Below are 18,507 nucleotides of genomic sequence, written 5' to 3' on the forward strand. Positions count from 1 at the left end.
GCATCATAAAAAGTAATGGTGCTTTCGAAGTAAACAAAGTGAACGCAGACTTTTTGGTTGTCATAATTTCTTCTTATGAGACAAAAGTACCGTTAGAACAAAAAGCAAAAGCAAACTTGTATTTTTGGTTTTGTTTTCTAATTTAAAAAATATAAATAAACAACATATACAACAAAACTTAACTTTATTTATTTTTTTATGTTGTTTTTTAATCACAAAAAAAGAAATTGTCACATGAACGCAGACTTTATGAACTATGTGTATATGAATTTAAGTACGGTCCACACACTCACATTTGTATATAAATATGTACGTAAGTAGCTGATAAATTGATAAATTGCCATATAAATTTTTATGTGTAAGTGGCAACGTTTTGGCCAAAGACACCCCCAAAAAATCAATCCCAAAATAACGTGGTATAAGCCTATAGCTAAAACAAAGTCAAGGCAATTGGCTGCAACAATCGACTTGAAACTAAATCCATATCGACTATTCACGATATTTCGAAATTTTTGACTTTTCGACATTTTTTGACTTGTCGACTCCTTTTTGACTTCAATGTCGAATGATCGAATTTTTTAATCAGTAAAAGTCGACTTCGACTTATCTATACAAAAATCGATTAGTAGAAAATCGACTGCTTGCTTTGCTTTACTTTGAAATACCCCACCAAACCAATTGTGAATAAACCGTCAAACCATCAGCACGTCTATAATTCCAACCACCACACACGCCCACTTTTAATATTTGCCTGCAACAGTACACTAGTACTGATTTAAATAGAATAATAAAAAAGTGCTGTGAGTGATTTTGATATCGACCAAATCCAAAGTTAAAATATACCAAGTTGATTGCAGAAATTTCCAACAAAATCTATATTGCCGGAACGATAAGTTAGGAAGAAAGAAGGACCCAAACTAAAATTTGAAGATTGTAAATTGAAATGGAATAAAGTGCATTAATGGTACAACCCGAATGTTTATTTTCGCATAGTTTTCGCGTCAAATACTTTCTCTCGGGCTCGCAGTGATAAATAATAGACTTATATTAATAAACTTATAAATATCATAGTGCACACACTAAATAAACGCTTCAAAAGCGGAATGTTAACTTTTTATTTGATAATTTGCCAACGCACTTTTATGTTATGCAAAATTAAATGAGATTATAAGTATATGTATGAAAAGAGTAAACATATATGTGGAAGTGAATTGAGTATAAAAGAGAAGAAGAGAAGTAATAAAAGAGAATTGGACAATATTTGAAAAAGTTGACGGCAAAGGAATTTTTACGTCACCAGTTGCTGTTTCGTTTTGTTTTGCAAATTCGCAGATTTGACTCAACGCACAATCACATACACTAGCATTCGAATAAACTGCTAAACTGCCTGGGAAGAATACAAGTGAAAACAAAAAAATTCTTGATTGTTTAAGAGGGACTCTTGGTTTGTTCCACGTGAATGTCTAGCAAAACACATTATCCAGCGTATCAGCCGATACCCACAACCACTGTCGTCACCATGGACAATCCGGCCTTGACGCGAAGCACTAATAGCGCAGACGACATTGACAATGCAGGAGCGGGTGCCATTCCATCCACTTGCTCCTCCCAACAGCTAATGCCTTCGTCCGATAGCGACAGCGTAGATGACACAGAAAGGCAGCGACAGAACAGTACGACAATAAATTGTGCTCCTGGTGCAAGACGCTGCATAACACGGAGCCAATGGTTTACAGTGGGCGTACTGTGCTTTGTAAATTTAATAAATTACATGGACCGCTTTACAATAGCAGGTGAGTTGCAATTTAAAATGTATTGTGCTTCTTTAAAGATGAAGGAAAAATACTAGGCGCTATTGTGCTTGCAGTTAGTTGTGCACGATTTCTCAGTAACTGAACATACGATTTTTTATTGCCAAACGGGTAGGAGAGCTCATGTTTTGCCAACAAAAAATAGTCCCTCTCACTTCTGCCTGTTATCGAATGAGTAATTTTATAATTGGTAAAAGTATTGGTGTTGTTTTTTAAATATAATCGCGTGATATTTTGTTGTTGTAGTTGTTGTAGTAGCAGTGTGTGGTACACTGAGGCGGCAGCCCTTGCCGATGAAGGAATTCATCGGGTCAATCCGGTACATACAACCGGCTGCCATGGGATTGTGCGTGATATTTTGAAATCTGTATGCCTTCGACCCTTTTTCTTCCTTAAAATAAACAAATTTTTTCATTTTTAATCTACTCGTCAATCGCATTCATTTGATAACCATAATGCCTAGGTTGCAGCAATTCCAACCAAGCAATAAAAGATTCGTGGTCCTGGGGTCAAATCAAATCTGCATACCAAATTTCGAGGAGATGCATCCTATAAAGTGCATTTTAGCCGTGATCAGACTGAAAGTTTTGTACTGTCCTTGTTTCTTCGAAGGTTTTTGAGTAAACTTCAAGCACTGCATCCTGATTCCTCATAGATCACCTTTGTAAATAATTTCGAGCCATAACGACAAAAAAATCAACGTGAAAAATTTGTGGAATAACTATTTTTGGTGGAATTCTATTAAATTGAAATATTTTCATCTTCAATCTACGCATTCGCTTTTCGCAATATATTTCGGCGATTACTTTTGATAGATAATTGAATTTAAGTTAAACGAATTGCTGATTTCCTTCATTAGGCCATTCCCTCATTACTTGGGATAAAATTGTTATTTTATCATTGATATATTTGTGTGTTTCAAAAAAGTAATCGCGAAAAACTTTGTTTTTCAATGGTGATAAACGAACATAGTACTAGCCATTTTGCACTAAATTTATTCGGTCTTGAAATAATTTATATAATGGGATATTTTTCGGCTACACACCATATACGTTTCTATTACAAGTATTTTTTTTTTCTATTGTATTTTTTTTTTTGTAATAGAAACTGGACTACGGACTTCAACCGGACAATATCCAATGGTTTAAATTATTTAAAGACCGAATAAATGTAGAACATAACGTGTTCTATTTTAGTGCAATGAGGTATAAATTATTCACTTTTAAGAAAATAATACCTCTACTGAAGGTAAGAAGCGTGTATGCCTTTACTACCAGTAGATCAGCATGAGAAACTATTGCCTAGCAATGGTCTTACCATGCTGCCATGTCTCTGACCTAAGAGAGAGAAGAGTGTGAAATCAAGTGATGAATTGGGCTTTGGCGCGATAGCCAAATCAGTCATTAACATGAAAATTCTATCAATAGATACAAGGAAAGTGAATTTAAAGTACAACAGATAAATTAAAAAAACAGCAAGAGAAATGTTAGGCTGAATCTTGTTGTTGTAGCAACGTGTTGTTCAGTGAAGCAGCAGCCCTTGCCGATGAAGGACTCCATCGGATCAATCCGGTACGTACAACCGGATGTCATGTGACTGTGGCTTTTCATTTCATCTGTATTAATGTTATAAAGAAGCCAACAAGGCCCATTATTGAATAAAATATATCGAATATAATGTACTTACTTTGATTTAATTGGAATGATTTAATTCTGGTACGCTTAACTATGTTAACGTCGTCATACAAGTCATACAGTTCGTGATTCATACGGCGCCGTAATTCTCCTATATCTTATTTGAGTCAACATAACATCTTTAATTTGAGTGCAACATTCTAAAATTAATAAAAGTCCTTATAATTCTTATGACACCACACCCCTTTGCATATTATACTATTTACGTATTTTCCATACTCCACACCATTGCAATAGGGTGTTGCAAGGGAAAGTTTAGGGACGATATCACGTGTTCTTATCTATGGCATAATGCTTTATTTTACTTAATTAACATGGAAATGTCTTGTTACTTATAAAGGGTGATTTTTTTGAGGTTAGGATTTTCATGCATTAGTATTTGACAGATCACGTGGGATTTCAGACATGGTGTCAAAGAGAAAGATGCTCAGTATGCTTTGACATTTCATCATGAATAGACTTACTAACGAGCAACGCTTGCAAATCATTGAATTTTATTACCAAAATCAGTGTTCGGTTCGAAATGTGTTCATTCATGTGTTCAGCGATGAGGCTCATTTCTGGTTGAATGGCTACGTAAATAAGCAAAATTGCCGCATTTGGAGTGAAGAGCAACTAGAAGCCGTTCAAGAACTGCCCATGCATCCCGAAAAATGCACTGTTTGGTGTAGTTTGTACGCTGGTGGAATCATTGGACCGTATTTTTTCAAAGATGCTGTTGGACGCAACGTTACGGTGAATGAACACATTTCGAACCGAACACTGATTTTGGTAATAAAATTCAATGATTTGCAAGCGTTGCTCGTTAGTAAGTCTATTCATGATGAAATGTCAAAGCATACTGAGCATCTTTCTCTTTGACACCATGTCTGAAATCCCACGTGATCTGTCAAATACTAATGCATGAAAATCCTAACCTCAAAAAAATCACCCTTTAGCTAAACTAATAATTAATCTTTATGTAATCTAACAATTATTTTTTAACGACATGGAGGAAAGTTATAACAAAGTTAAATTGAATACTCCTCAATAACATAATATATTTATTATTTTATTAAAGCCGATACCCCGGCTTACCCAAGTTTGTTATTTCTGTTAATACGTTTTGTTGGGCCTTTTTTTAAGATACCAGCTTTTAATCATTAAATAAATATTGAGTTAAATGGTTGCTCGTGCCTCTAGCAACTTGTGTTGATAGCCAGCACTTTAACGACGTCACTTGTTAGTGTAAAAAATACTTGAAAATAACCTCCTTCAAAGTATGTGACCCGCATTCAACGTATTAATTTTCATTTGTGCGTGCATGGTCGCATAAGTTCATTCATTAAGGTTTCTGGGTGTCAGACAAATTATTTATGTTTTCTATTCTATCTTGATAAAGTGCAGTTCTAATGTTCCTTAATGATTGGATGTGTTTCATCTATCTTATTGTATTTACTTTTTCTACATTTCCTGATTCATTGAATTACTTCCGTTGTTTGCCTCTATCGTCTAAAGCAGTCTCTTATGCTATATATTAGTCATCTCAGAAGTTGACGGTGAGCAATCGTAAACAAACATTGCATTCTTTAATGTGTGGGTGGGTGTTTAGTATCAAATTGCCTATATTTATAAAGGTGTTGTATACCGTTTTAATACCTTTACTTCTTTAAAGCGCTGGAAGGAATCGCTCTATGAAATAGAAAACAAACACGTAGGAAAGCCAACATTCAACTCGGCCTAATTCCCAATGCCGTGAGTTTAATAATTGTTAGCAATTTTTTTAAGTTTTACCATTCAAAAAAAAAAAAATATTTTTTTTTTTTTACTTTTTCTATGCAATCGAATCCGCTTAACTGTAAAAAGGGAAATACAGGACAATTTCTTCATACCATGGTGTCAATTATGCGTAATCCGGACAATATACATTTTTTTGTTATGGAACATAATGTTTCACATTGTGACAAATTGGCTCTGGCAAGAAACAATACTTAAAATAATCCAAAATAGTCAAATCTAAACGCAAATTTGTCTATGACGTTTACATTAAGGAGCAGCGGGGGTATTTTTCTCATATCAACGGCTGATAAAGGTCTATTTTTAATAGTCGAATTCGAACGAGCGTCTGCACTTAAAATCCAACAGTCTTGGAGTTTAAGAAGGAGATTAACGCCTTCTCTGAGGATGGCACAATCCGCGTCGTTTGATTGCCTTGTCAAAGCGAAGTAAGGGGAAAAAAAGAGCAGACGATTTGACATCGAAGGCCAGAGGACTGCCGCCAATAAACTTGGTTAACCCGGAATCTTTCGGGTCGCGCAGTCCGAGTTGGGGCTTGGTCGATGAACGGTCGATTGCATGTAACACTGTAGAATAGCGATAAGGTCGCTACGTTCGAAAATCCTATGGGGAGATCCGGATCGTAGAAGGCGAGGCTATTACAGAAAGGAAGTAAGAAGGAGGTCAGTATAGCTTTCGGTACCATAACAACACACATAAGACTACAAACTCACTTATGCAAAATCGGTGAGCCAAGTGATAGCATGTGTAAGGCATGTGAGGAAGATGATGAAGCTTTGGAGCATTTCATATCTCAGCATAAGTGGAACAAACATCGTTGAACATTTTTTTATGTTCTCGTAGGTATTCAAAGCCAGGCATTCAGTTCTTCAATTTCGTATAGTGGCGTATTGACTGTCAAAAAAACAACCTTGAAATTCTCCATCAAAGTACCTTAAATGAAAGAGGAATTTTGATTAATAAATTGAATTTAAATTTGCAATAGAGATTCCTGTTTTGGGTGTTGCTGATTTTTGGTCAATATTCAAGAAGTCGGTTAATCGGAGTTGAATAAGATGGTTAGAGCACTTGTTATAAAAAAATTATAAATGTTAATTACATTTTAAATTTGTGCGTATCGTTGAGTATTTGTTGAATCATTGCAGAAAAAGTTTTTGAATATGTTTTCAAATCTAAATGCCGAAAGTGAGAACACAAATCTTGGCATTTATATTTAATACCCTACACGACAACTGTGGTACAGGTTATTATAATTTGTTACACCCAGAAGGAAGAGAGATGATACGTATACCGATCGACTCAAAATTACTTTCTGATTCGATTTAGCTATGTCCGTCTGTCTGTCTGTCTGTCCGTCTTTCCATGTTAATTTGTGTACAAACTATAGGTCGCAGTTTTCATCCGATCGTCTTCAAATTTGGTACAGGCATGTTTTTCGGCCTAGAGACGAAACCTATTGAAATTGGAAAAAGTCGGTTCAGATTTGGATATAGCTCCCAAATAATATGATCATTTATTAACAGATTCTCTCGAAATTTGGCAGGAAGGATTTTCTTATGTCTTTTAATATTTATATATAGTTGCCATATACGTATTTTGCCCGATTTTCAATTCCAGAATCACTGCAAGCGCATTTATTGACATATCTTGCCAAATTTTGAGCAGCCCCTTCCTCGATGCCTACGACAATATCTAAGAAGTTTGGTCGAAATCGGTTCAGATTTAGATGTAGCTCCTATATATTTGTCAGTTTTTGGCTTATTTATTACAGTTTAAAATTATTTGCCCGAAATTTGATACAGATTGTTTAATAATTCATCTGAAAACATCTGCCGAGGTCCATCAAAAGTGATTTAGAATTAGATATAGATCTCACTTTGTACCTATAGTGTAGGTTTATGGTATTATAAAGTTGGCATCGCCCGACTTTTGCACTTCATTACTGGTTTCGTTGTACAAATTGACTTTATTAAAGCAATTTCATGGTAGCCGGTTATATATATCGGATTGAACCGATGGAGTCCTCTATCGACAAAGACTGTCGCCTCGCTGTACAACTCTATGCTACAACAACAACCATATAAAAGGACTGCTTCTAAGCTCACACTCGATCATGTTATCGATCTAAATTTTAAATTTTATTTACTAACATTGTTTATTCTCCTTTTTGGCTATTTATTTACATTTTGTGCTGCTACCTTCACATTTGCTATCTACAGACATCCACACATACTTTAAAGCTCAAGACGAGCCATAAAAAAAATTAAATCCAACCTTGATTGGTCATAAGTTCGTTGTGCTTATCACATTGCTTTTTTGCATTTTGTTGTTACCTTGGTAAGCTTCGATTTTTTCTTTGTTGGCAAACATTGAATAATCATAAACCAAGTTTTGTTTTATTCCAAGTATTAGAGAAAAATTTCACACCTTAGATCAATGATGGGCACGCTCGCACATTTGCATTTGTTCTTGTATCCATACACAATAATGTGTATTAGTATGGGTGTGTGTTTTCACATCGCCGCCGCCTTAGATAATGGTCAAATTTCATTTATAAGTAATTCATCAATATAGTCATTCCATTAAAGTCACAGTCATATGCTGCAAATTACTTGGTCAGGTTACCAATAAAAAATGCTCATGATAAGTGGCACTTTTAAAACATTACGTATGTGATCGTTTTTTGATTGGCTTCGTTGGACTAATCGATCATCGAAACATCACGCCACCACCTCGTAGATGTGGTGCTCTATGGCTTGCTAGCCGAGCAACGAAAGAGTTACGAATTATTAATTTTACGTCAAGCCGACCCATCGGCCATCTCATCTCTGCCGACTTATCAGCCCCTAATAGAGCAGAGATGATGGGGGAACATTATGTATGACTGCATTAAATATTCAGTCTCGTGACATAAATTTCGCACTTATGTTGTTTCGTGGGTGAGTGCGTTATATGGCGATAAGATTTCTAAACAAGCATTTTAATTTGTTCACTTCCCCAAGACACACATTTAATGCCTGTCTAATCTCCAGGCCAATTTGAGAATCACAACTATTCGACGTTATTGCTTGTACACACTGCTTCTGCTGGTGCTACCGGTACTACATACTTGAGATAATATGACATTTGTTTTTTTTGGGTCAGCTGTTGTTTGTATCAAAACAAACCAAATGGCTAATCAAAACAGCGACTTTCGGCTTTCCCTGATGTTTGTATGTCTATGCTACCATTGCCACTATGATGATTTCTAATAATAACTTATTGATGAAATTTTGCATTTTCCCCATAACTTTTTTGGCAATTCACAGTCGAACTGACTCATTGGGTGCTTAAAGTAAATGTTCGTTTGAATGTAATGGAATTTTGTTGCCATTAAACATTTATCACTTTTGTACATACATATGTGCATGGTTGTATGTGCACATGCTTGTGTATGAATATGAATGCGATAAAAGTGGCGTGATGTTTCGACTTTTGCTTTGATCGTTGTTCGCCTGGCCGTTTAATTCGTTCGTTTTTATCTTGTTTCAAAAAAAAATATAAAAGTCTCGTGAATTGGACTGAGCAAAAGTCTGAAAGACTTGTTTATCTTATTTGCTGTTTTTAAACAGACACATTTAAATGTGTCCGGTATTTGCATTTTTTTTTCTTCATTCAATTTCATATGGCGTTAAATTCTGAGTAATGAGTTGGAAATTCAAATTTCGTTTCCCCCGATAGAGAAAGAGGGAGAGTCGTCATACTCTCTCTCTCTTTTGCTTTAATATGAGAAAATGTGTAAAAATTTGTGCGATTGCTTATTATTTGCTAAAATAAATGAGCAAACCATGGCTATTTCAAATAAAGAGAGGATCTATCTTATGTACGTCATGCCTTTGAAATGCGTCAGAAATTCTATTTGCAATTTTAAAATGTGGTAATACATTTATTTTTTTTTTTGTAGTTATACCTACAACCAAATCATAGCCAATCCGGTGATAATGATTTTGGCCCTTTTTTCCAATTGTGGTTCATTTGCGATACTGCAGTGTGCTTATTTATTTTTGGATTGCTGTACTGCGAATAGGCCAAATATTTATACCTATCTTTCTACAATGTTAGTTCATCTTTTTACCCGTATCGTTTGAAGAAAAATGATGCGTGTAGCAATTTTATATCTTCGAAATTCATTTTAAAACTAGTTATTTGTGTATTATTATCCCATTCAACCTTTTAAAAGAATTATCTGAAAGTTGTCGACTCGTTAAACACATGCCTTAATAAACAAAACTAAAAGCAAATAAATAAAAATAAAACAACCATGCAATACTCTTATACAGGATTCACTGAATATTATTATTATTATCTATTAGTGAATCCTGACTCTTATACATGCATTGTAAAAACATATTTGCTGAGGTAAATGTTCTTATTTACATTCAAGTGAAGGAAGCTAATTGAGGGCAAACGAAAAGTAATGGTGGTAGAAAAAAAACAATATTTAATTAGCAAAATTTGCGATTTTAACATAGTAGAGACTTTGTTAGTTTCAGTTCAGTTAATAGAAAAAATTTTAGATACTTTAACCGTGGACGATATAGGACCTTGACATGCGGAATATGACTTTCATCAAAAAACTGTCATAAACACAAAACGTTCAAACGTACAACCGAACCACAAACACATTTTTTTTTTTCAAATCTTTATAATGTGAAATTAAATTATAGAACGGACTTTGTTCCCACAAAAACTGAGATACAAATTTTGGCAACAGGCAACATAACATCTAAATGCGTAAACGTTTTCTCATACCAAAGCTGACAGATATTTCCTATAAATATCTACGAAATAAACGAAATATTCTGCGGATAAAAAATTAAAGGCTAAGGTCAAGTTGGTTAATTGTTTATTTTTCAGATCAATAAACTGAACATTGTGAAAGTAGAAATACTATCTAGCCAGAATTATACCTGGGCATGGACTGATCCCGCTCCCAATATTCGGGACAGCAATAACAACAACAAAATTTAATTGAATAACAATACTTTCTTTGTAATTGAATAGGTTCTGTAGTCGGCCCCTAAGACGACTTAAATGAAACCAATAGAGTATGGAAGCAAAACAACTTTTCTCCAATACTGACGATATTTTTGAATTTAAAGGCCTTTGAAATTCTCTTATCAAAAATTTGCTGCTGGGTGCCATGTTAGAACTTGAAGGGGAAGTTTGAATAATCATAAATTAATGCATTAATTCCTTGCACATTTTTATGTCATCAACATAGAACACATGATTTCATATTTTTAAATGGCGACTAAATACTTGCAATATCCAATATAAAAAGTTAAACGAAAATGTACACCCTTATAATATTTAATTTAGAAGAAATTAAAACTCCCTTACCACAACAGCACCGTCCAAAATCAAAAGTGGACCGATCTGGACAATATGGAAATCAAATGAAAGGCATTTGAGAGTAGAGTATGAATATATTAAAAATTGGATGGAGCTATATAGGGGGCCGGCCCAAGCTCAAAACTACCCCAAACCTAAAACCGCCCCAAATAGACATTTTGGATTATAATGCACATATGGGACTCAAACGAAAGGTATTTGGGAGAAGACTACGAAAACGACATTAAAAATGAAGTCTAAGAAATGGGTGGTCGCCCCAAACCCCTTAACCAGCCTCCAAATAGAAATATTAGCTGATCATGACTATATGGGGTTCAAATGAAAGGTATTTGAGATGGGATTACGAACCTGAAACAAAGAGGGATAAGGGTCAGACGATATCAAAAAATTATATAATCTCTTACTCCTTCCAGATCAACCTACACAATCTGTGTAAGAATTATAAGCATTTTTTGGGTCTATACTGAACAAACAAATTTACAAACCCGCTCCCAAATACTTTTATATTAAATTCCCTATTGAAACCTATAGGGCTTTATTCAATCAACAATAAAATGATTCAAACCATTCGCTGCATATTCGTTGCCTTTGAGAGTGTTAGGTGAGATAAACAAAAGACATGCAATGCAATGCTTTCGTCATATTCTCTTTCTGTGAATGGTGTTGAATGCTGTTGGTTTGAAATGATGTGTGGTGACGAAAATATGCATTATTTTTACGATTGGATTTATAGACAATGAAAATGCCACTCAAAGCGTTCTCTCTCTAATATAGACCAATCATGGCAAAATGAGACTCAAATAAAGGGTATTTGAGAGCAGAAAACGAATCTGTATCTTAGTGTGGTACAAAGTTTATGGCCCCACCCCTAAAACACCTCCAAATCGGACATTTTTTCTCACCATAGCAATATGGGGCTTAAATTAAAGGTATTTCGAAGTATTTTGGAATTATGAGTCTTATGTTCACTTTCGGGAGGGGGTCTACCACACCTCACCAAACAGGACTTAAGGTATTTGTATTTGGAGTAGATTACGAATCTGATATCAATATTACGGACGAAATAGCCGACCATAGCAATTTAGGGCTCAAATAGAAGGAATAAGAGATTAAAAAGGGGCGGTGAAGCGGGACCGCGTCAGCTTGTTTTGCCAAAATAACATAAACGATGGGATACATTTCGAAATAGTATCTAATATACAAAATTAATAACTGCTTTGAAATGTATGATGTATTGAGTCATCCAATGTTTTTTACTAAAAGATTTTGTAGTTTTCTAAACTTGCCTCATTGCAGCCTCTTACCAAACTGGTTAACAAGTTCGGCCTTCCATTCAATTCAAATTATTAAAACCTTTTAAATTCGTTATAAATGACGATGCCAATAGATTTCCCATACTTCAATAACCTTGCCTATTTTTAGCTAGCATCCGTTGGTTTTGTTTATTCGTCGCAGTGTGGGAAAAGTTGAGACGTTGGCGAAACTTTCTCTTTGTTTCTTGAACTTGCCTGCATTGCGCAAAGGTAGTTGTACAAGCCCATTTGTAGATAGTATTGCTCAAAGTCACTTATCTTTTTGCACCTATTGTTTGTATCAGCAATTAGTAGGCATAATTGTCACAGGCAGACATTGTATATATTTTGTTGTGCAGGGTCAGTGATCGTATGGAAATACATATTGTCAAAAATAGCAAATGTTTTGATAGACAATAGGACAAATAGTAGAAAGGCAATGTCAGTGGTATATCGTGATATTTTATTCATCTCAACTCAGCAACCTCAAATATGGTATCCATTTGGGCTACAAGAGTTTTCGGTCCACTCAATACATTGATTAATGACTTGGCAAAACAGTTTTGTACATTAGATGTGGTTGAATTCTTTAAACTGATCTATGTATTTGGCTGAATAGGTTAAGGTCATGTTCAACAATCTCTTGTGCCTGAATAAAGTGCAGTGTTGCATCTAAATTAGTTGCTTTGTGTAATTTTAATAACCGCTCTATACAGATTCTTAACGTTTTTGAAACAGAATTATTAATATGCATTCTTTCGGTTTTCGAACAAAACTTGGCAATACAAGTTTCCTTTGTACTGTCGACTTCCGTTTGGTTACATTTAAAATCGCTACCAACCCGTTTTTCTATCTATGCTTTATGCAGATCTGTTGCATTTTCTTTTTGATGTTTATTTTCGTTTTATATGCCAATGACCGCATTGCATTCGTATTGATTTTAAACTGTTCAACATTTTTTGTCGCTAACACTATGCTGGCTTTTCCCACAGACACTTTCATTATTTTCGTTTTCTTGTTCCCATTTAGATAGACTCGCTATCACTTGTCCGCCCGTCTGTCAGTGTCGGTTTGCAACATGCTCCTATTGTGTAGTGAAATCATTCTTCTTTACTGCATATAGCATCAGCACATACTCGTACATAGGTGGTATTCGTATGATTTCTTTGGCTCATGGTTAGACTTACATGGGTAGTTTTGTACTGTTTTAGTTTGTTCAGTTTGTTAATTCTGTTCAAGAAGATCTACGTTTAATGCCTCCTAGAAATTCAATACATGTTTGTTTGTATTCTATTACGCTCTTGTGTCATTCTGTGAATATGCATTAAAAGTTTGTCTAATTTACATAATAAGTAAAGCATATTCATATAACATTACATTGGAGAAGAAAAATTTCTTTACAAGATAATTTTTATAAAAAATTACTTTTCATTACAAATGACTATTTTCACCCGAACGTATTATGATCACTATCCGATTCCATCCTTCTTAAAGCCGCCGCTAAGCTATACTTCTTCGTAGAGAATTTCTTCGTGAAAAAAGCCCCGCAATTGTTGGCAGACTTAGCGAGAGGACAATTTCCGCTGAAAGTTTGTCAAGAATAATAGAAATAGCGAACCCTATGGTAATACAGGGTTTTTTAGGGACGCTACATTAGTAGACCGATAGGGACAGCAGATGACGACATATTTTTTGCCGCTCTTTTGACATTTCTCTTCAGTAAGATTTGCCATTTCATGATGGAAACAACGAGTAGAAATAATTAAATTTATTTTCGAAATTCGGAGTCAGTGGTCTCAACGTTAAGAGCGCTACGTCTAATTTAACGGCGCGGCTCATTTCCGGTCTGACTGCAATCCACATGTACTCCATGAGTCATCATTGCATCCCGAAAAAATTACGGTTGTTGCGGCTTATGGGCCGACGGAGTCATTGGGCCCTACTTCTTACGTGATGATCAAAACCGGCATGTTACTGTGAATGGGAATCGCTACCATTCAATAACAGTACATTTTTGGCCCCAATTGCCACACACCGAATGTCATAATTAATTTATTGGAAACCAAGTTTGGAGAAAGTGTTATCTCGTGAAATGGTCCAGTAGATTTGCCGCCTCGGTCGTACGTCAAGTCGTCAAGTCGGTCGTGGGGTTACGTCAAGTCGATGGTCTATGCCTAGAAATTTTTAATATGTCTTGGGTCTATGCTAACAAGCCAGCGACGATTAATGAACTTCGTAGGAATATCGAACGCGAATTGCAGCAGTATCGGCCGAATTATGCTTGAAAACCGTTGAAAATTGGTTTTGGACTTCTTCAAGCGTGCCTGTGCCATGCAAAAGAAATCGAGTTTCATACGTAATGACATGGAACGTACTTCCACAGAAATAAAGAATTTCATTGATATCCACAACCGTTTTTGTTTTATATAAAAACACTTTTAAAAAACATTAATTTATGAGGGATTCAGTCATTTAGATTATGCGCGGCCATATAATTTAACAAAACAATTAGAAAAATGGCCCTAGGTATTGTTGAAGAATGACAACTATTGCATTGTCCTCATTGTTGTTGTAGCCACATTTTAATGTGGAGGTTGCAATCCTCGTCAAGCTCCTGTAAGTGAGCAAGCTCGTTCCGTCCAAAAGATCGATCGCCAATAACTCGCCTTGCCATATCGAGCATCATAGGCGCTCAATTTTATTCAAGAGCCAGTGCCGACCGGCCTCTCACTGAGACTCTCCTCTCGATACAGCTGATTGTCCGCGACTGCCGTAGCAGTTACTCGGTATGGTGCATCCCATATCTGCAAACTGTGGACGCGCCCGGTAGCTGGCAGCTAAGCTTTCGCGTGACTGCGATGAACACCACACAGATCATTTGATACGCTCCAAATTTAAGTCGCTATATTCCGTTGGTCTACATTTGGGGATTGTTTTTTTTTTGTTTGAATGGAAAACTACTAAACACATGATGCAATACGTATCTAGTACTCATTATGTTGATAGCACATATTATCGAATAGTATTTTAGTGTAGGAAGTAAATTTGTTCACTAGGCATATGCAAAATAAAATTCGTTAATTTCGACTGTTCATTTTGATTTGCGCTTTGTTTTGCGGAAACTTTCTAAATGATTTTGCATATTTTATTCAAACCTAGAAACCCTTGAAAGTTCTAGATATCATGTAGGTATAATTTAAGTTTTGCTCTTCGCGCTTTTACACTGCTCAGAGCATTTTTCGAATTTGTTGAAGCCCCTGCTTCATGCCAAATATTTGGAACAAGTTCGATTTGGGTTGTGGTTGTTGTTGCAATTTAAAATGCACATACATATGATAATGTATGTATGTTGTATTTTTGTCTGTCATCATGTCTGGTAGTGGTGACCATCGCGAGACATGACTGTGCCGATAACTGGTTTCGAAAGCTAAAAGAATAAGTCGCCTTAGCACTACCGGCATTTGCGAGTGACATCAACGAATGTCTGCATGGAATGGAGCTAGATGATGTCTCACTGGAATCTTGTTCTTAAAATAACTATTAACCGATATGTATGAGCAGTCACTAGTTCTCAATGTGAGGGGTTTTCTGAAAATCTCCAGTTTTGTTTGTTTGTTTATTGGTTTTAGCTACACACACACAATAAGATTTTAAATCTATAATTATAGTATGTGGATTTTACTGGTAGTTTGCGTTTAATGGCTACACTAATGGGGATATTGCAATGTTGGCAATATCTTTTAGCCAAGTGTTGTGCATACATATATACTTGGCCCAAGAGGCAAGAGAGTTAAGCCTTCGTTCAATGCCATAGCCAGCCACGTTTGTTTATTATTTCATATCGCCTGTTCCGCTTTTATTCCCTCTTTTGCTTTTGGGTCTTCTCCGTACCATTCCTACACCGCGTAAGCATTTTACAGCGAATGTATAAACGTTGCCTGTGTGTTTGTCGCCTTTTGAGCGAAGCAATCCGCCAAGAAACAACCCGAGTGGACTGCTGACGGTGCGGGACTTGAACACAATTCAATAGTTTGTTTTACCATTTCGGCTTTCTACTGACATTTGGCTAATATTGGCTACGTACACAGTACACTTCGTACATCGGGCGTTTGTCGTCGTTACGTCATTTTTAGCAACCGCATTGAGCTCTGATTGGTGGAAAAATATCGTACGATAAAATGTTTTCATTGAAAACCAAACGAAGCCCACAGCCAGCGGCTGTAGCAGTAGACTGACGTACAACAACTAAACAAACTGGTACATGCGACCCAGAAGAGCTCATCAAAATAAAAATAATAAAAGCTAACAAGCGAACAGAGCCAAAAGGCATCATCATCATCACTCGAAATTTATTTTAAGAATCAACAATTTGCCAAAAACAGCAGAAGACCTACACCTTGCCTATTGGTGGGGGTTGAGGCCCCTTCTCATCTAACCCATTTGCTGTTTCAGAGCACGTCATCTAGCCAACCAAAGTGTCTTGGCGATTAGTATGTGGTCCGTTGCATTCGTCGTCCGATAGTATCTTCCCCACACTCTACTTCTTCCTCAACTCGTTAAGGCCAAATACTCTGGCCGCTAGTCTTTGCTTGGCAAAGACGCGTCAAAAGACTACAATAGCTAACTTGTTGCTATCTTTTGCTTGCCATGACAAAACGACGTGCCTTTATGCCTAATAACATGAAGATTATAAAATACGCTGTCCCTTCTTTGCTAGTCTTTTCGGTTTGTTTTCATTTTCGATTTTCCATCAACTACTCAGCTGATTAAATGCCACTAACCCATAGTCTATGGCAAAGTATGTATGTTATTGGACGAATATGAAATCGTAATCACAATCGAGGTTTTCGGTCTTCCGTTTTTGGCCAAAATATGTCAGCATTGTTGCAATCGTTTGTGGTGTGTGGTGGTTTCCACATTTTTAGTTTCCAGTTATGATTTTGTTCTGTAATGACTTGTCTTCAAACGTTTGTTCGTACCATGAGCGTAAACCGCATTTACGAAAGATTGTGATCTGTTGTCGTTTTCCTTTTATGCATTTAGATTTTTAGAACGATCTTCATATTGCACCACGGTTTACTTTGATTATAATTGTAAGATTAAATTTTAAGCTCGAGAAAGAAAAAAGGTCGTGAAATAGCTTGGATTGGAAAATACATATAATTTCATGATCGAAGTTCACTTATTAAAAGCGGAAACTTCATATGAGACTTAATCTTTGAACTTAAACTGACAATCTGCTAACCATACTCACATTGCAATATAGTATGTTACATCGTGATATGAAAGCATTCAGTTTTGCAGCTTTCGAGCCCGTCAAGCCTGCACTGTTAAGCCAAACACGCTGTTAAGCCGTTGTAACGCCTTAAATTTAGTAGGATGTTTGTAGAACTATTTTACTATTGTACTAGGTTAGGTTAGACATGGTTAAGTTGAAAAGAGGGTGCAGTTATTAATGGACATACACCTAAGCCAGTAATCGGCTTATTGTTCACTCTAAAAAATAAAAAGTAACCTTGAAAAAGAAAATTTTAAGCTGGGAATTCCGTGCTACTGACAAAATTCTTAATTGTTTTCCACACCACTCCTCTACTTAGTACTATTATACTAAATAGATATCATGCTATAACGGCAGATAACACGTGATTTGCACTGTATAGTACTTAAATGAATAATTGTGATATATTTGTGTGTAGTTGGTATAGAATTAACACTTGATCCCCAATTTCCTAAAAAGATTTAATTTTACAAAAGTTGTGAGATTTCTTTACGTAATTTCTCCCAAAGTGTTTTTCTCTTCTGGCCATGGTCATGAAAAATTAATTTGTATAATTACAAAACAAAGAATTAGTCCACCAAAAATATTTAATTAAACAATAAAATGAACGCAATTAACCTTTATCCAACCTTGATAAGAGTACGTCTTGCAGTAAGTAATTCACTCTTGCGGAATCTACTGATTATTATTGTTTTTGTTTTCGACTTTAATGTTAAATAGTATTTACATGCATAGGTATATACATCATTTGAATAATGTTTACAATTTATTCAACATTTGATGGTTTCGTGTTGAAAAGACAAATGGGTATTTCAAAATTGTCATTTGTTTGTTCTGCGACTTTTGGACTATCAAAAATGAGAAAATTCCATACTTTGTTAGAATGTATTAGAATAGTAGAGTTTGGAAATATTTAATAGAAAAATTTGTTTTATTTCGTTTTTAGTCTAGAAAAGTTTTGAAATATTTAATTGGCGTTGATACATTGAATTGATAATTGGAAATATTTTTATTTTTCAAACATTTAAGTAACTTAACCTCTCATATTTTACTGTAGGACAATAAAAAAAGGAATTTAGATATTTTTTAATAATACAAACTAAGCGAAGATCTGGTTGAAATCAATGTTAACATGCACTATAAAATATCACAAAGATTTTGAATAGGGTAAATTTTCAAATGCTTCCGTGTTCTTATTTGTGAAAGGTTAATTGTGTGCTAAGCGTATCAGGGTGAGGGTTAGGTGTTCAATTAACAACAAA

At 35.4% G+C, this 18,507-nt stretch overlaps 1 protein-coding gene across 5 annotated transcripts in view; it reads left to right on the plus strand.

The window, feature by feature from the left end:
* Positions 1–692: 692 nt before the first annotated feature.
* The window catches only part of LOC106081345 (protein spinster), a 33,506-nt gene continuing 15,691 nt past the window's right edge, over positions 693–18,507 (plus strand). For all 5 annotated transcript variants that reach the window (XR_001220347.2, XR_001220346.2, XR_009398340.1 and 2 more), the window contains exon 1: positions 693–1,793. Coding sequence is in view for 2 of the 5 variants with exons in the window: in XM_013243233.2 (XP_013098687.1) it covers positions 1,460–1,793 (334 nt within the window). In the remaining 3 variants the exon portion in view is untranslated. The remainder of the gene's footprint in view (positions 1,794–18,507) is intronic.

Source organism: Stomoxys calcitrans, chromosome 5 (genome assembly GCF_963082655.1).
Source record: "Stomoxys calcitrans chromosome 5, idStoCalc2.1, whole genome shotgun sequence".
Lineage (NCBI taxonomy): Eukaryota > Metazoa > Arthropoda > Insecta > Diptera > Muscidae > Stomoxys > Stomoxys calcitrans.